Genomic DNA, 23,614 nt, shown 5'->3' with positions numbered 1-23,614 from the left:
TTTGGATACTTTGGTATTCTGATTTGTTGTTTAGTAACTGGAACAACTCCTGATTTAGAATCCACTCCCATGGATTGATTTGAGTTCGACTGAAGTAGTCAACTAGTTTGTTCTGCTTCCCCGCTACATGTAATGCTGACTGTGTCTTTACATTCTTTTCTTCCCAAAGCATAATTCTTGCTATCTCCGCCATCATTACTCCGCTTCTGGTTCCCCCCCTGATGATTTGTTGATGGCCGCTAGCGTTCTATTGTCTGAGTACACTCTTGGATATTTTCCCTGTAATTGATACTGGAAGTATTGTATTGTTTTCCAAACCACTCTTGTTTCCAAAATGTTTATATGCAGATTATTTTCTCTCTGTGACCATGCACCTTGTTCTATTTTATTCCACTGAAGATTTACTCCCCATCCTGTTACACTGGGGTCTATTGTGAGTACCACCTACTCACGCTGCCCTAGGCCTTAACAAGATGGCTCTCCTTGCTACTACTGCTAATGCCATGGCTCTTTCATTAAAAATATCTTTCTCTGGATGACTGTATTGAGGTTTTCAGTCCACAACCTTAAAACCCTGGCTACTGATGCATTAGCCACTTCTGACTTTAATGTAGTCCCAGATGAAACATAAATCTTCCTCAGAGAACTTTCTGCTTGCCTGTCCATAGGATACTGTGGCTGGATCAATTATAAATAACTTATGGGCTCTTATTTATATAATTGCAAATATACTGATTTTGTTGTGTCGTGCGACACTTTGTATAGGAAATACATTCATCATTTTTGAGGTATATGTCTGATGCTATAAAAAAAATTATTTGAGGAGTCTGTTGTGTAGCTTCGAGAGGAAGTCCTCATTAAGACTAATTAAGTCTATTCATGTGAGTAACCAACATGTCCTTTTTAGTCTAAATGCACCACAAGAGGTCGTTACTGGTGTTTCTGAGTGGCCTTTTGTCCAGTGTGTTAGAACCTGTCTGAACATTGTAAACAACACGTGATGTAGGATGTCACAGATACATGTAATGTTTGTTAAGTATACATTTCTTGGGGCCAGCAAAGAGTTTAGGGCGCTGGATTACCCCTTGCTAGGCTGTGTCAAACTGTATAAAACAGCACTGGTTTGTACTGAAATGTATCTTTTTTGTTCCATCTGACTTTCTGACCACTGGTACCTTCAACCAGTGTGAACTGTCATTATCAGGGCACTTGAGTGAATAAACATCACTTGCTTCAAGACCTGCTTGACAACTTCTTCCCTGCTGTAATTTTCTGTGACCTACAGATTAGACCCAAATCTAATCCGTTTGCGGCTGTTCTGAATTTTGGACCCAGCTTTCCAGTTCCACTGATCTGCCCGCTACCCAGCAGCTCTGGCCAGTGTGATAGGCTACGGGGGGGCTCCATCCACAGCAGCTCTGATCTATAGGAAGAGGTCAGTGGTACATTATTAACGACAGTTACCCAGAAGGAACACAATTCTGGATGCCGTTAAGGAGTCCAGTGGTGGCAGCATTGTAAACCCCCTCCTACTACGGTTAGAGAGCGCATTTGGGATAAAGAAAGGGAACGGAGGCAAAGTAGCCCAGTCGGTTCCCAGCAACAACAGACAGGGTGGCATAGGTTGTCCATACTGTCACAGATACCTTAAAGGGTCACCATTTTCCAGTGGAATGATTGTTCTAGTAGACATACTAGCCATACCTGTGTCGACTAAGGTAAGATTAAGCACCATTTATGAGCTTCCTCATCTCCAAATGGATGCATTTGTACAAGTCTTTTCAGATTAGACTGATGTTTCTCCACTCAAATCCATTCTTTATAATAGCACACTTCAAAAAATAACCATGAGGTGAAGTAGAAATTGAAGTTCCACTCATTCCCATAGACTTAATAAGAAAATTTACCACATTATCCAAAGTAAACAACCTAGTATTATGAGCCTCTGCGGTTCGTGGCTTGTTTCCCCTGCTAGCGTCCTAGCTGCTATGGTAACAGCCGGGACGTCACTTCCTCGTCCTAGCCTTCACCATGGCTGGAATGCTCTGTGCTATAATACCGTGCCCTGGCATTGGAGGACAGCTGGGTGCGGGTGCAAATGTTAATTAAGAAAAGTAATTAATTACCATTATCCTCCCATGGCTAATCTCTTTCCCCCTCTCTGATTAGTCATTTTAAGTATTTAAGGCAGGTAGGGCTCAGCCTCCCTGCCGATATAGAGTCCTGTGTGCTGCACATTTTGCTGACCTGCTCTGTTCCTGTGTATACTTCATTGCTTGATCTGATTTTCCATTGTGACCCTTGGTTTGTTTCTGGACCCTGCTTCTCTGCACTCTGTTTGCCCTGACCTTTGGCTTTGTTATTGGATATCCCTGCTTGCTGCCAGCCCTGACCCTTTGGCTTGTCCCTGACTACTCTGCCTGCTACTGACACTGGCCTGCTTCTGACCACCAGCTCCAGTCTTGGCTACCGACCTCCTATACCAGCTGATAAATGTTTACTACACAAGAGCTTAAGACCTGGGGGCATCCAAGTACCTGTGACCACATAAAGCTCTACAGGAAAGGTGAAGACCTCTTTAACATCTGTTCTAAAAGTTTATCTTGGTAGCCACAAGCCATAACACCTAGATGTTTCTTTAATTTCTGTAGATTCATCACTGGAAGATTGTTTCACTCTGACTGGGAATATCTTTCATCCATATCTATACTTGCTAAAGTTCTGGTTCTTTTAATTTCTTGCATTGTATACAAATCATCCTTAGTTTTTCCCCTGGTTTTGAGCACTGCATATGGCACAAACTTCTTCAGGTTATAAAGATTTCATGACAAGCTGTACAAATCCTGGAGCGGGTGTTCTTCAGCGTTTTGGGATTAAGCTCAGGCTCCATCTTGCTGACGGACATGAGGCTGCTTCACTCTGAGACTGCTTTTCTGTAGCAATCTCGAGTTCATGCTGCCTCTTCCTGGTGCCCTGTGATGATGCATATGCAGAAGATGCATTCCAGCGCACAAGGGTGTGCTTTTCAAAATTCCACCATGTAACCAATGGTTCTCCGGCCATTAACCCTACCACTGTTTACACCACAGTGGTGAGTCGCTGGAAGGACAGCCAGGTTATCCCTGCATTACAGAATAATAACTAACCTAGCTGACCTATAAGATAAAAACTAGTACATACACTTGCGCTCCCGTTTCTGTATAGGTGATTACAACATGGACACCTTATTCATAGAGGGATTCTTTCTTCTGAATACAACTTGATTAACCATCAGGTGCAGTATGCATACTGGGGCATATTCAATTGTTGCAGGTTTCCGTGGCGTTAAAAAGCTCACGGGCTGAAATCCAGCGAGAAAATGAACGTAATAACGCTTTTTTCTTGCGCTCTGTGCACTATTACCGTTATTACGGTAATAGTGCGCGGAGCGCAAGATTTTTGGCGTTCCTCCGACAATTGAATATGCCCCTATGAATAAGGTGTCCATGTTGTAATCACCTATACAGAAACGGGAGCGCAAGTGTATGTACTAGTTTTTATCTTATATCTCTGTATGTTATTGAATTGTGGTGGTAATTCTTTAGTACATACATAGCTGCAAACCATAGTGAAGCGCCCGATAGAACCTGTTATCCCATTTATATAAACCTAGGTGACCTCTCCAGCTGTAGAGACAGAAAAAGATGCGACAAAAGGGGCAGAGCTGACTTATATACTGACTCCGGAAAGCATTGTTTTTTGCCCTGTCTCTAGCTAAACAAAACAAAAACAACCCGTAGCAAAGACTGCCATGGAGGAGGGAAGGTTGAGTGAAATTGAAATTGTATTGCAATAAAAATGTAAAAACCAAGCAGCAAAATGCATTCAATATTACATTGCATTATATTTTTGGTGCTATACATAGGATTCTGTGTGAGCTACACTTGGTTTCCAATAAGAATGAAAATTATAGTAAGTGGCAGAGCAAATGTGATACAAATACACTGCTAAAAACCTGTGTCTGTTCTTAACTACATACACAATCAGGTGGGGCAATTTACTATATGAAATGTCATGATATGCATTATTTATCTTCAATTATGAAATTACATCCTCTTGTTTTATATTGTTTGCAGCATATGGATCAGCATCTGGGACAGCAGTGGGGGGAAGAAACTATTCAAAAGCCAACTATTACATCATGTAGAGAGTATAATTATGTAAAAGAAAGGAAATTCCAGAATGCAGATTACTGTAGATCTTTGATGGTCCTGCTGACCATATCTTTACATTGTAAATGCTGCCATGAATGAATGTCTTTTCCAATAACATAGCAAGAGATTGCAAACAAAGTTTGCCACGATCCATCCATATGATGCAATCTGGAAGTCTCAGACAGCCAAGAATACAATCACATCCCATAGTAGAAATGTGGGAAGTTTTATAATAATGATACTGCTTCCATGATTGCACATTGCAGTTTGTTTTTATTGGACCTTTGCTTCCCAGAGCCAGCTGGTTACAATTGGGATTACTAGTCAAGTGGGATCTGTGTAATGTGTATGTCAATGGGGCCCTCCGGGGCATGAGGGTATGGTGCTGGAATTACGTACATGTACATGGGCACTGAGGAAACTGGGATTATGGCATTAATACATTTTTTAAAAAAAACAAATATATTATTTCCTATTATTAGAGGTCATATACTGGAGGGAACAAGCATCATCATCATCATCTATATATATATATATATATATATAGCGCCACTAATTCCGCAGCACTGTATGGAGAACTCATTCCCATTAGTCCCTGCCCCATTGAAGCTTACAATCTAAACTCCCTAACATACACAGACTGAGAGATACTAAGGGCAATTTAATAGCAGCCAATTAACCTACCAGTATGTTTTGGAGTGTGGGAGGAAACCGGAGCACCCCAAGGAAACCCAAGCAAACACGGGGGAAGAACATACAAACTCCCAGTGCTGTGAGACAAAAGTGATAACCAGTAAGCCACCGTGCTGCCCAAGCATTTTCTTGTTTAGAGTATCGCCATGGCTGTAGAGTTTTTGTGAAAGGTTTTCTGGCAAAATGACAATAACTCATAAGACTTCTAAGAAATATTTGTAGGATATTGAGTATTAGAAATCAGGTCAAGCATATATTTTGACCATCTACTCTACCTGTTTGTACTAGGCCACAATTAGATAATAACATTCATACTGCTTATATCTTTCATTCCATTCTCACTCCTCTTGTTTCAGCTGTTCCCTTTTCCACTTAGAATGTAAGCTCTCTAATGAGCAGGGTCCTCCATACCTTTTGTTTTCATTTCTGTGTTTATTTTGTCTGCCTTGTTTTATGTATATCCTGTTTATCCTAGTGTACGGTACTGCGGAGCACCGTAGCGCCTTACAAATCTATGATAATAATAATGATTTCCTCAAAGGAATGGGTTTCATATGTTATTAAGCAAATAACATATGCAGTACATGTTAAGTTTACAGGCCCTACTTTACTCCACCCACCTGTCATTTTGGGTATCATGTACCGAGTTGTTTTGTAACCGCCAATCACTTTTGTTATCTTGAGCTCCCCTAGGGAACAGAATCCTTTACTAAGTTTTGGTAAGTTGGTTAGGCAAGAAAGTTATTTATATACATACATCAACTGTGGTGATAATGTGGTAGGGAGAATCTATACATATCCTCGCTGATCACTTTCCCTTGCAAACTTCTCCGGACATCTCACAGCTATGCCCTACCCTGTCTAGTGCACATCGCTACCTATATGTCTTGCATGAACTTTAATTAGAAACTTCTTTTCTTCCCCAGTACAAAATCAGTAATTAACCCTAATAGCTCTCAATCAACTTGGTCATTCCACCTCTGGCAATTGCAGGTGGACAGCACCTGATACTATCAGCAGTGGTACACAGGGCCGCCATCAGGGGTGTACAGGGAATACAGCAGTATGGGGCCCAACAGGAGAGTGGGGCCCCACCAGCCCTGGGCCTAAACAAATTTACTATAGGAGGGGGCCTTCACAATGAATTAAGGGAAGTAGCAGGCGCCATTTCTAGGCAACAGCTGCTCCTGAGATGTGAGAGATGGGAGAGACCTCTATGCAGAATTAAATATGCGTCAGTGGGCCCACTTGTAGGCAGCATGTCTGCCTCCACTCCCAAAATGTGGGGGCCACACAGCTGCCACCATTTGCTCCAGTCCCAGCCAACCAGGTGCTTGCTCCCGGAGAGAGAGCCGCAACAAGGTAGAGAGGCTCCCTGTAGCAAGAAGATACAGAGAGGTAAGTAAACTACTGCAGGGGTTACATGGAACTGGGGATGGGGGGGGGGGGGGTGACTGTAGGGAGTGGGGGGAAAGGCAAATGTTGTGTTAAGAATAATTTAAAATTGAGGGTGGGATGGGAGAAGGAAGGAGGGGGTCCTGTCTGTTCAATTTGTACTGGGCCCCGCAATTTCTGGTGGCAGCCCTGGTGGTACATGCAAGGATGGATGTGATAACAACTATTTTTTACATAGGTTTGTAATGTACTTTTCAGTGCATTGTAATAATACAAGTCTGTGGATACACTACTACAGTACCCAGATATCCCCCTACTCACTGGATTTCTAGCATAACACTTTACTGCAAATTAAACTGTTAATTAGTGTTCCTATACCCTATCCAATAAGGCACAGATGTATGAGATATGAAGTTGCAAATGGAATCTGGAAGTAGAAAGCCAAGAGTGTTCTGTGGTACCATCAAGCTGCAGTTTTCTATTGCAGAGCAATCAACACAGGAGCCATATTACAATTAATTCTGAAAGGTCTGTAGTAATGTACAAATGCTGCATATGGTTCCCATTTACAGGCTGTAGGTCATAGTTGCATTTAATGATATCATGTATAATATATAATAATATATTGATTATGCTGGTGCATCCAAGACAGCATCCTTTATCAGCAATATATAGTGGGGAGGGTAGTAAAACCATTTATTCCTGCTTTTTAGCCTTTCCTGTTTTCAATTAAACTGAAACTAAAGGAAGTACTCAAAAACATAACATGTATAGATGGCACAATATTTTTTTTTTGCAGGCACATGGCGCAATCGAGCACCTGCAGCGTTAGCACGTAACCGTGACACCTTGTCTTGCTAAACAAAGAAGTGGGTGTGGTGAACAATACAAATGGACGGCACATTGTGCAATCGGGAGTATATACTGGGGCTCAGGACATAGGCAAACCAAGGGGGGGAGGGTTCCTAGTACCTGGAAACCCCCCTCCAAGCCTGGGGCACTGTATAATTGAGGTGGCTGGACCCTACCCCCTCTTCACACGTCTCTGCAGTGCATGCAGCATTGTCTATGTATATTATAGGGATAGAAACAGTTGGAGAGCAGCCAAGCACTGTCTAATATTATAGCTACGCCCACATGCATGCTGGCCACGCCCACTGGTGGCATGGTGTGGAAACCCCCCTCTATAAATCATGCGTTTGCCCCTGCAAGAGTTGCCCGATCACACCATATGGCCAAAGAAATGTGCTTCACATGTACTTGCTGATTACTTAATGACAAAGGGCCCACTTTAACTTTTTATGTGAATATCAAATTTCGAAAAATAGTTAGAATTATAATAGAAAAATCACCCTTTTCACAGTTTTATGAAAACCATTTTCAAGTAACACAATTAGCACCTAATAGTCATGACATTAAATCCAACAAATCCAACACTTTCTCTCTACTTGGACCTTTTGGCAGGATGTGTGTGAATAGCATAACATGGTCTGGCCTTGATGGGAATAAGGTAAAACGTGTATTAGCTGTTTCATCTGGCAGCAATTAACAATTTCATACATGTTTCTGATGCATATACAAGGCAGATATCCCGATATGGGATTAAAGATAAAACTACAGTTCTGAAGGGCCTGGCAGCGGAATGAAAAACTCTCCCTTGTACAACAGCTAAACATCTTAATTTATCTATTCTTCAGTTTCTCAAGAAAATTGAGAAAGACATACACACAAAACAGGCAGGGAAGACAATTGCTCATCCATAGAAAGTGATAGAAATTACTCATCTCATTACACGAATTACCTCTGCTAATTTGACAGTGTGCTGGTTATCTTCTTCACAGTGTGGTATGTCAGCCCTTAGGACAAGCAGGGCCATATGTAACCCCTCTGGAAAGTGCTGTGAGAGGGCTTTTCTCACTCTCTTTTTCACCTCATCCTGGCTCAGGCTGCTGTGAGGAATCCCAGGTGTGTCCAGCACCTGCAGTCTCAGGCCCAGCTCTCTCCCCATCCGTCGAGCAAAATCGGGTATTCGCATTCCGCAGAGTCGGCAGTCTTTGGTTACAGAGTGTGGGAAAAACTTGCTTTCAAACTCAAAACTTCCCAACAGACTGTTTCCAAGAAAACTTTTACCACATTGTGTCTTTCCCAAGAGAAGAAGATTAATGGTGATCTCTTTATTGTCATCCATTTATTCTCTGTCAAAAATAGTAATAATTGGACACACATTAATATAAGCTATCCTAGGATTTATGTGTTGCAGGTTACATCTAAGGAATACCTGTAAATGATCAGGTTGCATGCCAAACATCTAGAGAGCTTTGTGACACAACAAAAGAATATGACCCGCTGAGGACATGTGGATACTATTTTTATTATGGACCTCAAAAAACAAGCACAAAAAAAATATGCTCTTGTATTTTATTATGCTGTTGCGCTATATTTTTACAGCCTGAGTCATATCAAAGACTATATATAGCACATATTAACTCCAAAGAGAGTATGCCAAATTTATCCTAGTAACGATCATTTTTTCATTTTATACGTGGTTATCAACATATAGGTACCGTAATTTGTAAATGAAACACATGTATTCTTATTAGCTGGCCATATTCCTATTTCATTTGTGTATTATAAATATGATAGTTTTCACGTAGCTGGTTGCCAGATATTATTTTATTTTAAGCTATGTTAAATGCCACATAGTTGTCAACATTATGGACTTGTTTTTGTTAACATTTTTGGGGATGCCGGAAGCAGGTTCATTACTATGTAAAAACTGTATGCAAAATGTTACTTTGGTTTTTGGTAAGTTTTCGTTTTGTAACCTGTGTTTATCAAACTACTACATTTTTAATGTTCTTTTTTCCATGCGTTTTATATGCATATTCTGCATTTTAGGGGCAGATTTATCAAAAGTGAAAAAGCCCCAATGCTATGATAATGGCTGTTTTTCGCTGACAATAGAGCTGTCTTTCCCTTCCCCCAAGCACTTTCAGCCCGCCTCTCTAAGGCTAACCCTCAGCATCTTCTTGTACCCATTCTGCTAGTTGACTAATTTCTAGTCGATCTCAACTTATTATTTTTTTGCTGTTTAAACAATATGTGATTTTGGGGTTTACCCAGAACCCTTGTGGTGCCTTAGAAATAGATGATAATAATTATAAATTATCATGATCTCAGGATGGCAATAACAAAAGAATACCTTTAAAATGTCTTATTCCTAGAATAAAGAGCTTTTTTTAATGAATGAATGTTTTCAAATGTTTAAATAAATTTTAAAATAAATAAAATTTATTTTTAAACTCTATTTTTTCCACATTAGTGGAACGGACAGCCCAAATCTGCAAGCGGCAAGTTTACAATTTCCGCTCCAGGGACTTGTGTATTGTTCAGGGACCTCAGTGATATTTTCTCCATAAATACTGGTAATAAATTATAATTCATTGCAATAAAAAAATCAGACTTATTACTGGAATCTGAGATGCGAAAAATAAATAGACCCCTTAGAGTTATTTTTAAAGTTAAGACACCTCGATGTGACTAATGGGGGTAAAAAAATGTTTTAAGGCGATTTATCAAAATCTATTTCTAAAAATGTATCAAAAAAGCAATAATATTTTTTTTTGTAAAGAACTTGATAGAAATTAAAGTTTTAAAGCTAAATTATACAAGCATTTAAGCACAACTTCTGTTCTTACAACCACAAAAGTATCAATAATAATGCATTAAGAATAAACAATAAGATAAAGTAACAAAGATGCTGCAAATCTGGCACCAGGTAGGTCCATATACGGATGCTCTGAAGGGCTCACCTAATGGGAGGGCATTGGGCCGACCCAAAACAACAGGGGTGAGTTTTCCCCTTCGGACACCCTACCTCCTCTGATAGGCCGCACTGCCAGCAGCACATTTTCCTGGCTCCCCCTGCAGCAGCACATTTTCATTTCTCCCCCTGAGACTCATTTAGGGAGAGAGTGCTCATCTAGCTAAGGATACAAATTTGCATCTGGACAAACCAGTGTGCAAGTGCTATTTTTTGCATGCAGGTAAAATACTGGCTGCTTTTGCATGTAGCACACAAAAACTAGACAGATTTATTCTTACAATACGATTTAGTGTAGGGCCAGGACGTGCCATTTTCCCAACTCTAAATCTGTCCGCACATTAGTAATTTGACCTGTCCCCCTGTAGTGGAACATGGTTTTGCCATGGTGCAAAATTGATATTTCTCGCTGGATTTACTCCTGGTCATAAATGAGTCCCCACTGTGTACAAATGTATCAAGCAATAATACTGCCATAATCTATAGTAATAGTTAATTAAAAATATAATTAAATATTGCATAATATTTGCATTTATTTATGTTTTATCATTGCATCTAACGATTATAACAAATGCATAATAATTTTGCTGCCTACCTTAGTATGTGTTTCTGCCTCTTTAGTAGCGACAGATGTGACAGGACACTGAAGTGAGTGAACTTTGACAGCGAGATGATGCTGTCCCTGGTACCACATTGAGGGGAAGACGCAGAATCTTTGAATTAGTTAATGTGTTACAGAGAGAACAAAGGTTATAGAAGATAACTTTGTGTGTGTGTTGGAGGTTATGTTAGAGCAGAGTTTCTCAGTTTCTTCCTCATAACTCCCAACAAGCCAAACCATAAGATGTCTTTTTTCATACAAATTATATTATTACATATTAATTTTCCTGTAGATATAAGGCAAAACCATATGTGATGTGTGGCTCCTATGTTCAATATAATCACTTTAAAGTTTTATTATCTGTTTAGAACATTGTCATGTTTGTTGCTTTGTATAACTAAGCTGCTTTTTTAAGTAGCCTGTGTCTACAAATTTTTATGTCAATGAGTGTAACTTAATGACAGACATAACAGTCAATGCGGTTGCTATTTTGCTATTTGGGCTGCATAGGCATAAAATTCAGTGTGTAAGATTATGCTCACTGGGCTATGGTATCCTTTGCTAATATACTATGCTGTTATAATAATCATTTAGATATTTCTGCCATTTGTTGGTCCTCATCTTAGCTCAATCAACTCAATAAGGGGAGTTGTTGGGAATTTCACAATCAAATTGAGTTCCATTCAGACTTTTAATTTTTTTTAATATATTTTACAAGTAAATTGTAGAATCCAGACATTCTATACCATGACTGGACTGTTTTTAGGCATAGTATGAAATAGACATTCTATGAAGTCTGTTACAAATTTTGTTACAAATTTACATGCATTGTATGGCCCAATTGGCAAACCGAGGAGACGACATCGGTCTTCCAAGTATAGCTGTCTGTCATGTTCATTTAAACTCATTAGGTTAGGGCTACGCTAAGGTTTGGACATTTTTAAATGCAGGTGTAGGATTGGGTTTAATGGTTAGGGTTGGGTTCGGTTGAGATATTAGTCAGGTGAAAACCATGACTCTAGCCTTCATTACATTATTTAAAAAAATATTTCTATCTGAAAATGACAGGCTTGAGCTTGAGAACGCACAACTTGTGTCTGAGTATGACAAGGGGTGATACAGGATGGTACCAATTTCCATGAAACAGCCATTGATATAATATGTGTGTACACTGTATATAGAATGCCTTAGCATTGTATACAGTGCCTGAGTTGTATTCTTTGTCTGTAACATAAACATTCATACAGTGGAAATCTACATTGTCATAGAAGAAAAGACACATTATACTAGAACGATGGCTCACTTAGATAAGCAATTTGAATAAGAATGTTTGACTTTCATTAGTTGGCTCAGTCAGGTGAAGGTAGTAAGGGGTATATTTATTAAATGGCAAAAAGCCCTATTTTAGGCAAAACAGGTGTTTGGCCTTTACCCTGCACATCAGTGGAACTGAAAGCCAATACTCCCAGTGTAGGTGAGATTCTGATGATAAATTACAGCAATAGGTGATTTTCCTTAATGTTACCAGAGTACACATTGCCTTGTTACCTTGCTCACTGACATATGCTTTGTGCATATCTTGTTGTAGATATATTTAAGCAAATGTGTTACAGATGGTGACATTTGTACAAACAAAAGTTGTAATTGAAACTACCATCATAAAATAATTCTCCCTGCAAATACTGTATTCAGGTGCATTTATACTGCAGGCTAATAAACGTGCCTGTTAACATTGTCGCAGAGAACAATAGATTGCTGTGTTACAGATTTCTATTTAACTTTTTATTAATAAATAATTATTGCTGAAGTGGTCATTGCCTCAAAGGACAAGCCATTGCTGTTTTAATACTTTTACTGCTAGCGGTCAGCTCACTTTACACATTAGGTCAGTGTTCGGTTGCCCAAAAATTATAACAGTGCTAGTGCATTACTCCCAGTGAGTGATAAATTTAGTTTAAAGAATCCCAAAAAAAAAATCTAAAAAAAGACTGTAAATGTTGATCTATCTATCTATCCATCTATCTATCTATCTATCTATCTATCTATCTATCTATCTATCTATCTACACGTGGTTCCCAAATCACTCAGATCACAAATCCCTTAGAGGAAAAATAGAAGGATGATTTATTCTGCAGAACATGATTAAATACACCACAGCCCCCTTAACGATAGCAGCTCCAACAAGTGAGGAAATCAGTCCCAATAAATCCAGTGAGATATGTACAGCACGGCCCCCTTAACAAGTGAGGAATTTAGTACAAATAAATCCAGTGGGATATGTTCCACAGAGAATCTCTGGCAGACCATCACCTCTTGGCCAAAATCAATCACACACGTGTCCAGCTCCCAGGGTTGCCTCTTTTAACACCTCCTAATCCCACCTTGGGAACTGCCTGCCCAGGGGAGTTCCAAAAGGCCTTGATTGGTGGGCTTCTCACACTACCCAGCTCCACCCCCTACCTCCCCAGGTGTCCTCTGCTGTGTCCGGCTCCTGGCTGACTGTGGAGCTCACTAGTGGACAATAGGGAGCAAACAGAAGGAACAATGGTACCTTATTCATTCAACTCCTGAGGGTTCCCTGAGGAGGTGGAATTTACGCCCTGAAGTGCTTTTCCATGGAGACATTACATTTCTCTACAATAACCTTTATATTGAGACAGTGTTCTGATTGCAAACCAAATCTAAGCCACACCTCATAACAATGGACATTTGAGACAAGTGGTAATTACCTTAACTAATACAAGCAAAATTACTTTTGCTGTCCTATTATTTTCACACAATATAGCAATATTCTTTCTATTTCAAATATATACAATATTGCAGGTAATAGCAAGGGCAAAACATACCTAATTACTTGAACTAACAATACACTGATGCTCTGGGGTATATACTTAGAGTGGGTCAAGGACTAAAAAGTACATTAAACCGTAAGAAATGGGTGATGAATAAAAAGTTCTGAGTCCAGTAGCACCCCATTCCCTCACACTATCTATCTATCTATCTATCTATCTATCTATCTATCTATCTATCTATCTATCTATCTATCTATCTACAGTATGTAGGCTATCTAGAACTGATGTATAAAAAGCATCACAATGAATTAGTCCACAGTAATGTAAATATATCACTATTTACCAGGACATTGACACTTTATACACAATCTCGAACAGACAGTTCAGCTGTATAAGTTGTTGGGCTTGTTCCTTTCCCAGAATTAATATTCAGGCAGTCAGTAGTATCGATGCACATAGATGCTGAATCTGGTATAACAGGGGCAAACGCAGGATTTTTAGAAGGGGGTTTCCACACCACGCCACCAGTGGGTGTGACCAGCATGCATGGGGCGTAGCTATAATATTAGACAGTGCTTGGCTGCTCTCCAACTCTTCCTATCCCTATAATATACATGGACAATGCTGCATGCACTATTGTTAGGTGCACGCAGCTCTCTCTTTTCAAGCAGAGCCGTGTGAAGCGGGGACAGGGTCCAGTCACCTCAATTATACAGTGCCCCAGGCAGGAGGGGGGTTTCCAGGCACTAGGAACCCCCCCCCCCCCCTCGGTTTGCCTATGTATAAGATGATCTACACCACTGTCCTTCGCCTGATTAGGAACACTATATATGTCTCAGATTGGTATAACAATATCAGTTTAATCAGTGCTTCAGAGTCTCACTACTCTGCCGACAGGGAATTAAGTCTCCTGGCTCATTAATGTTGCAGCGATATAGTTGTGTAAATTCATCTGACCATGTTTCTTCACTGTTAGCGATTTCCTCAGAGGCATATGTAACATTGTCCATGTTCTCAGGATATTTATATCCCTTATAGATAATCATTGTCTTCAATTACTCAGTAGCTGCTCATAGATAAAAATGCAACAACAAGTATCTTCAAGGAGTTTTATATAAAGCCATAATATCAAATACAATGTTTCAATAATAAAATAGTATATTAAATACAAATACACAGAAATTAAAAATAGCTGCTCGTCCATCAATATGCTGTTTAACTCCTTTTCTAATGTTTGCATCAATCGGAAGATATAGCTCCCAAATAAAACTCTTGACAATATTAAATACATTCTAAACTTCTCAGAAACCTTTTCCATTGTTTAATAATCTACAAGTATTTTAATTATCATGTTCAAGTTCCAGGATACACACAAATCACTTGACTGGAGCATTCACTAAATAATATACATGTTCTACTGCTTAAAGAATTTTATTTTTACATTAACATATCAAATTCAGATTACATGACCACTTAATTCATGATGTACTGAATCTCTAACAACTTAAATATAAATTGAGTGTATATAAATAATCATATTCCTATTTTACAATTGCTACCAACTAAGGTAATAATAATGATGCCAGGAGAAAGCCATGATGTGTATGTTTGTGGGCCGTAATGATATGTGTGTATATTTTGTGTATGTATGTATATTTTATTGTGTATGTGGTTGTTTTTTTTTTTGTAACGTTTTTCAATAGCTTTTTTCAATTATTGTAATTCTCCATAGGAGCCACATTTTAAATTAATATTAACTTTTTAAAAAATCTTATATATTAGTGTAAAGAGGCTGTTAAAGGGCATCAATGTTCACCCATGATCCCAGGAAGCACCAGGGGGTTAATCTTTCCCTCACCCAGGGGCCAGAACATGTGTCACGTTCAGACAGGACTTACTAGCTGGTATTGGTGCAGCTGAACAAGGAGGCGCGGTGTCTAATGCACCCCCAATATTCACCAGGGACCCCCGCAAGGGATTTTGGGCTTCGCTGCAAGTGGGTGCGCAGGTCAGCCACCAGCGTAGTAACAAGTGGACAGAAACGTAATCAGACAATCCGGTTCGGAACCAAACGGGCAGCGAGGTACAAGGGAGAATCCAAAGCGTAGTCAGATAGATAGTCAAGTCAATATCACTGGAAGCAGGAACAACCAACAGGGAGCTGGAGCAGAGGTAAAACCAATACTCTGTCACCCTAATGGTGCCAGAGCCTCCTATAAATACCCCCTAGTGATGGCTGACAGGGGGGGGTGTTGGCGGTCAGGGACGCTGACCACCGCCAGGAAGCCGCCTAGCAACGGGACGCCGCAGTGATGGCACATGCGCGCTGGATCCAAAAGTGAGAAAGTGCCTAGCAACGGGACGCCAATCGGCAGTACTGGCGACCGCCTCTCGCACCTACTGTCAGTGCAGAGGCGTTGCCTGAAAACATGAATGTTTCATGACTGAGTCCCTGAAAATGAACGTGATGCATTGCCACCCTGGAAGTGATGTGATGACGGGAAGGTCATCCTCTCGCTTCTGAAGGATGAACAGATTTTACCTTCACTGGTAATGGCAGCTGTAATTTCTGTGTCAGTTAGTAATAACAGGTAGCTGCATATATGACATCTTGTGAACATGGATACCTGGGAACCGTAGCATGGAAACCTAAAAGTAACATCCATGGCAGCAAATGGCCTAAAGGTACTGGGGGAAAATTAAGGATCAGTCACTAAAAGAAATCAGTGGGACATGCAGCACGTATGTTTTGCACCTAACAGTCCAACTAGAACACATATATGTAGATGACTACATTTTGCTTTAAGGAAATGTTCCTGTAAAATGGGGAGGCCCATGCTACATTTAACATTGCTGCCTATGAGAAAAGCACATGTGTTTCCAGCATAGGTAATGATTCTTATTACAGCATCAAAGCAATTTTCACAAGTCTGTATTCCATGTAGAACATTACACAAAGGGGGAGATTCCATCACCGGCGACGTGGCGTGCGGACATGGTGCTGCACATATCGCTGGCAATTACCCCAAGTATCTCCATTCATTTTTCCACTCATGTCTATAGGGTGCGAGAAAAAATAAGCGGAGATTCCAGTCATACCATCGGCGCAAGGTGTCTCCGGGGACATTCTGGAGACACTTCGCGCCAAATTAAATCTCCCTCAAAATGTGAAAAGTACCCATATGAATAGCCCTTAATGCAAGCAGAGCATTTCAGCTCAAGGAGCTGCGAGCTGAAATCCAGAGAGAGATTACCGTATTAACGGTATTAGTTTTTCCGCGCTTGAACCGGCAGACAATTGAATACCCCCCTAAGTGTTGTACAGGTTTACCAAAACAGCACACTACTATCGAGGTCACTGAATTATGTTTCTCCCGCTTTAAACCTCAGTTTAAAACACAGGCGACAACTGTGATTGTGATATAAAGAGACAGTCATATAATTATAAAGAGGGAAAACTATAATTGAATCAATAGAGCAGTGAATTCAAACACATCATAATAATGTATAAATACTTCCTGATTTTTCTCCAGAAAGAGGAGAAGTTGCGCAAAAGTGGATAACACATTTAGCCCTAACATCCTGTACCTTCACCTGTAGTAGACTTATGCTGTGGAAAAAGAATGGACACTACTGCTCAAAGGGGAAATTAAGATTAGTCTGTGAGAGTCCACTGGGCTGAGATGAAATACTGAACCAAGTTCAACCAAAATACAGTGGGGCATATATCCTAAAGGTATAATAGCAGGAATGATGCCCACTTTATGTAAGAATAGTTAACCATATGTAGCGCCGGCAAAACTTAATGCGCACTTGTGACAGGGACTGCTAAAGACACAGGACATTTCTCAGCAGGCCAATGGGAGAACGGCAGTTGAGAGGAAGAGGGATTACCTCAGACAAAGAGCGGCAGTTGAGAGGATGAGGGATTACATCAGACAGAGAACAACAGTCGACAGTTGAGAGGAAGAGGGATTACCTCAGACAGAGAATGAAAGTTGAGAGGAAGAGGGATTACCTCAGACAGAGAATGGCAGTTAAGAGGAATTACCTCAGAGAGGGAGCGGCAGTTGAGAGTGAGAGGAATTACCTCAGACAGAGAATGACAGTTGAGAGGAAGAGGGTGTCACTCACCGGAGTGTGAGTGCCTCCACTCTGGTACGTGGTTCTCCATCTTTCCCGCTCACACCTGTGTGGAACCGTGGCCGTCCGCCATCCTGTCGCACTGCGCATGCGCAGGTCCCTTTAACAACTACACCTGACCACTAATGTGATTGATGGATCAATCACCCCTCCCTACTTAAGGCACCTGCAGCCTTAGGTAGTTGCCTGATCTTGAAGTCTCACTCCCAGTGAACTTCTATAGGTGTGTGCAGTTTCCAAACTGCTTGCAGCTCTACTCCTGTGTGCAGTTTCCAAACTGCTTCCAGCTCTACTACTGTGTGTAGTTTCCAAACGGCTTCCAGCTCTACTCCTGTGTGCAGTTTCCAAACTGCTTCCAGCTCTACTCCTGTGTGCAGTTTCCAATCTGCTTCCAACTCTACTCCTGTGTGCAGTTTCCAAACTGCTTCCAGCTCTACTCCTGTGTGCAGTTTCCAAACTGCTCCCAGCTCTACTCCTGTGTGCAGTTTCCAAACTGCTTCCAGCTCTACTCCTGTGTGCAGTTTCCAAACTGCTTCCAGCTCTACTCCTGTGTGCAGTTTCCAATCTGCTTCCAACTCTACTCCTGTGTGCAGTTTCCAAACTGCTTCCAGCTCTACTCCTGTGTGCAGTTTCCAAACTGCTTCCAGCTCTACTCGTGCTTCAGCTTCCACGCTGCTCCCTGCTCAACTCAGCGGCGGTTCCCATACCGCTACAACGCTTCACTTCTCAGCTTATTCCGGATCTACACAACTGGGTATGCTCTACTGACTATTGACTATTGCCCGCATACCAGTTGTATCCATTGTTGTTTGCTGCACAGGGTACAAGTACTCATATAGACTGTGTTACTGCATTGCTTGATTTAGGACAAGCTTTCACTCAAGCTACGATATCTCCTCACGCTACTACTTAGCGTTATTGTGCATATCTGCTGTGACCAGCTTCTCCTCACTGCAAGGCATCTACTCCATACAGACTATTCATTGTGCCTTCCATCTCTGCCTCACAAGACATTGCTCTACTCGCGTTGTTTCCATACAGCCACAGTTTGCCTTTCAACTTCACTCTCCTGCACCTGGACAAGTCCTCATTCCTTCGCACAGCAGTGGTACAACTTGCTGCACGCAGACCACTGACTTCCCTGCTACCTACCCGCACCTGGACAAGTCCTCCTATCACAGCGGTGGTACAACTTGCTATACGCAGACCACTGACTCTCCTATTACCTACCTACACCTGGACCAGACTCCTCACCATAGCGGTGGTACAACTTGCTGAACGCAGACCACCGACTACCCTGCTACCTACCTGCACCAGTACTATTCTTCCCATCACTACAGTGGTACAACTTGCTACACGCAGACCACTGACTCTCCTATTACCTACCTACACCTGCACCAGACTCCTCACCATAGCGGTGGTACAACTTGCTGAACGCAGACCACCGACTACCCTGCTACCTACCTGCACCAGTACTATTCTTCCCATCACTACAGTGGTACAACTTGCTGTACGCAGACCACTGACTCCTCCTCTACCTACCATCACCTATCCACGTCCACTCCTCGTGTCTACATTATCTTCAGCCTCCAGCTTACTGCTCCAAGTCGCTGACTTTCCTCTAACCATAGCTGCAAGTCGCTGACTTCCTCAGACTATCTCTACTCTCCTGCTGTTGTGTCGCTCCAATCATTCACCTGCCTGCTTTGAGGTGCGTGCCATAACCCCGCCTCTCTAGCAGAGTTCCATCTGGTGAAACTCGGGTAAGCAACTCCTAGTGCCCGTGACAGAAGGATTACATCAGACAGAGAACGACAGTTGAGAGGAAGAGGGATTACCTCAGACAGAGACCAGCAGTTGAGAGGAAGAGGGATTACCTCAGACAGAGAACGGCAGTTGAGAGGAAGAGGGATTACCTCAGACAGAGAATGACAGTTGAGAGGAAGAGGGATTACCTCAGACAGAGAATGACAGTTGAGAGGAAGAGGGATTACCTCACACAGAGCGGCAGTTGAGAGGAAGAGGGATTACCTCAGACAGAGAACAACAGTCGACAGTTGAGAGGAAGAGGGATTACCTCAGACAGAGAATGAAAGTTGAGAGGAAGAGGGATTACCTCAGACAGAGAATGACAGTTGAGAGGAAGAGGGATTACCTCAGACAGAGAATGGCAGTTGAGAGGAAGAGGGATTACCTCAGACAGAGAATGACAGTTGAGAGGAAGAGGGATTACCTCACACAGAGCGGCAGTTGAGAGGAAGAGGGATTACCTCAGACAGAGAACAACAGTCGACAGTTGAGAGGAAGAGGGATTACCTCAGACAGAGAATGAAAGTTGAGAGGAAGAGGGATTACCTCAGACAGAGAATGACAGTTGAGAGGAAGAGGGATTACCTCAGACAGAGAATGGCAGTTGAGAGGAAGAGGGATTACCTCAGACAGAGAACGACAGTTGAGAGGAAGAGGGATTACTTTAGACAGAGAATGACAGTTGAGAGGAAGAGGGATTACATCAGACAGAGAACGACAGTTGAGAGGAAGAGGGATTACCTCAGACAGAGAATGACAGTTGAGAGGAAGAGGGATTACCTCACACAGAGCGGCAGTTGAGAGGAAGAGGGATTACCTCAGACAGAGAACAACAGTCGACAGTTGAGAGGAAGAGGGATTACCTCAGACAGAGAATGAAAGTTGAGAGGAAGAGGGATTACCTCAGACAGAGAATGACAGTTGAGAGGAAGAGGGATTACCTCAGACAGAGAATGGCAGTTGAGAGGAAGAGGGATTACCTCAGACAGAGAATGACAGTTGAGAGGAAGAGGGATTACATCAGACAGAGAATGACAGTTGAGAGGAAGAGGGATTACTTTAGACAGAGAATGACAGTTGAGAGGAAGAGGGATTACATCAGACAGAGAACGACAGTTGAGAGGAAGAGGGATTACCTCAGACAGAGAATGACAGTTGAGAGGAAGAGGGATCACCTCACACAGAGCGGCAGTTGAGAGGAAGAGGGATTACCTCAGACAGAGAACAACAGTCGACAGTTGAGAGGAAGAGGGATTACCTCAGACAGAGAATGAAAGTTGAGAGGAAGAGGGATTACCTCAGACAGAGAATGACAGTTGAGAGGAAGAGGGATTACCTCAGACAGAGAATGGCAGTTGAGAGGAAGAGGGATTACCTCAGACAGAGAATGACAGTTGAGAGGAAGAGGGATTACATCAGACAGAGAACGACAGTTGAGAGGAAGAGGGATTACTTTAGACAGAGAATGACAGTTGAGAGGAAGAGGGATTACCTCAGACAGAGAATGACAGTTGAGAGGAAGAGGGATTACATCAGACAGAGAACGACAGTTGAGAGGAAGAGGGATTACCTCAAACAGAGAACGACAGTTGAGAGGAAGAGGGATTACCTCAGACAGAGAATGACAGTTGAGAGGAAGAGGGATTACCTCAGACAGAGAATGACAGTTGAGAGGAAGAGGGATTACATCAAACAGAGAACGACAGTTGAAAGGAAGAGGGATTACCTCAGACAGAGAATGACAGTTGAGAGGAAGAGGGATTACCTCAGACAGAGAATGACAGTTGAGAGGAAGAGGGATTACCTCAGACAGAGAATGACAGTTGAGAGGAAGAGGGATTACCTCAGACAGAGAATGACAGTTGAGAGGAAGAGGGATTACCTCAGACAGAGAATGACAGTTGAGAGGAAGAGGGATTACCTCAGACAGAGAATGACAGTTGAGAGGAAGAGGGATTACCTCAGACAGAGAACGGCAGTTGAGAGGAAGAGGGATTACATCAGACAGAGAACGACAGTTGAGAGGAAGAGGGATTACCTCAGACAGAGAATGGCAGTTGAGAGGAAGAGGGATTACCTCAAACAGAGAATGACAGTTGAGAGGAAGAGGGATTACATCAAACAGAGAACAACAGTTGAGAGGAAGAGGGATTACCTCAGAAAGAGAACGGCAGTTGAGAGGAAGAGGGATTACCTCAGACAAAGAGCGGCAGTTAGGGGTGAGAGGAATGGTCTCTAACAGACAGGAATAAACTGAAAGAGATTAAGTGGAGAGTGATTGAGAGGGAGAGCAGATCCCTACCAGAAGGCTCATTGTAAAAGGGAGCTGATTATAAAACAGAGTGTATGAGCTTGTCAGACTGGCTGTGGACATACAGATAGTGAGAGGAGCCCCTACTTGCCTTTCTATTTAAAACTAAAACAGAAAGACAAAACACTAACTGTCAGAAATGTGGTTCCCATGATGGTGACTTCTGGCATCTGTTGTGGGAACGTCTGGCAGTTCAATGGTTTTGGGCAGATGTGTGGAAATGTATTTGTGACACTGTACCAGGTGCTCCCCCCTTACCCCTCTGATCTGTCTGTTTGGCGTCTCATTAGAGGATACCCTAAATAAAATGATTAACAAATTTATCTTTATTCTCCTGACACTTGCAAAAGTCCTAATAGCCCGTACATGGCTTTCTGCTGATTCCCCTGACTTCCAAGAATGGCGAGCTCTTGTAAATGATGTTATGGGCCAAGAACGCTACATGTACAAGGTTAGAAATGCCAGTCATAAGTATTATCAGATATAGTTTCGCTGGTACAACGCCAAGTATAGAATACATTAAGGAAAGCAAAGCAAAAACAAAAAAGAGTAACTTTGCAGTTTGGCAAAACCATGTTGCATTGGAGGGGGAGCTCAATTTAAAATATAATGGCAGATTTATAGTTGGGGTAGGGCATGTCCTAGATCAACTTTAAATTTCAGGGTAAAATTAAAGCTATCAAGTATTTGTGTGCTAGATGAAAAAACAGCCAGTATTTAATTTATGTGCAAAACAATGCACCCCTTGCATTGTGACATGGTTTTGTCCGGAAGAAAATTTACAATTTTTTTTTACTTAGTTTCCTTAAAGAATCAGGGCCAGGGAAGTTTATGTGCCTCCTGACTAGTATATTCACAGGCTTCTCTTTCTGGGTCCCTAGTTGGCATTGTTCTACTCATCCACCTATTTATGTGTTATCCTGAGCTATATTATTATATGTACAGGAATTCTGTTTTAAAGCTGACACAGCTATATATGTTTCACATCTCTGTATTGGAACAACTGCTATTATGTCAGCCCTTTCATTGGTAAATGTTTATATACTATAGTTAACCATTTACCTAACTTGTTACTAAATTTTTAACCTGGATAACTGATATGTCAATTCATTGATTAGATTAGCAAATACTTGTTAGCATAACATATGTCAGTTTTTTGTTTTTGTTTTTGTTTTTGTTTTGTTTGCTAGAATTTTAATTTGTGTTATAAAAATCTTCCAATAAAAAACACATGATTGAAAATAAAATAAAATAAAATAAAACGGAGAGACTCCCGAGAGACAGCGGGAGGACATCTGTGGAGAGACAAAAAAAGGTATTTCAGAGAGAAGGAGATCGCTGGAGTCCTGACTGGAGAAAACCATCGGGGACACAGAGGCAAGTCGTCACATAGATAAGTAACCTCTTTGTTTTTATATATATATATATATATATATATATATATGTGTATATATATATTATACACATTTACTGGGACTGTGTATTGTAATAGTAGTTAGATATGGACCAGGTGGGAAGGCCCGAAGATAGTTAAATTGTACCCTTTTGCGGGACTGTGTTAATGCTACAAGGTTGAGGATAGGGACAGGTAGTTAGGGAGAAGAGACTAAGTTATAAAAGTGATAGCCTGAAAGAACACTTTAATTTATTGATTTCGTACTACCTGTGAGGACCATTCCCATATCTATGTGTAGAGGAGATCATCTTACTGCATAGTTCGTGAAATTTGAGAGGATACAGTATGTTTACCACATCTCTGTCATCTTCATTGAAGAACAAGGAGAATTTACAAAATTGACAAAGATTTATTGCTGGAGGAGAATAATATTGCTTTGTTCTATTGAGTGTGGCTGC

At 41.3% G+C, this 23,614-nt stretch overlaps 1 protein-coding gene across 1 annotated transcript in view; it reads right to left on the bottom strand.

Annotated features, from left to right (window-relative positions):
• GIMD1 (GIMAP family P-loop NTPase domain containing 1) overlaps nt 1–23,614 on the bottom strand; it is a 42,503-nt gene that overhangs the window by 3,248 nt on the left and 15,641 nt on the right. The window contains exon 2 of the mRNA XM_075189531.1: nt 8,083–8,476. Coding sequence (XP_075045632.1) covers nt 8,083–8,469 — 387 coding nt within the window. The 5' untranslated portion in view covers nt 8,470–8,476. The remainder of the gene's footprint in view (nt 1–8,082; nt 8,477–23,614) is intronic.

This window comes from Mixophyes fleayi, chromosome 1 (assembly GCF_038048845.1).
Source record: "Mixophyes fleayi isolate aMixFle1 chromosome 1, aMixFle1.hap1, whole genome shotgun sequence".
NCBI lineage: Eukaryota > Metazoa > Chordata > Amphibia > Anura > Limnodynastidae > Mixophyes > Mixophyes fleayi.
The sequence above is the reverse complement of the archived record's forward strand: the minus strand, read 5'-3'. Positions and strand labels throughout refer to the sequence as shown.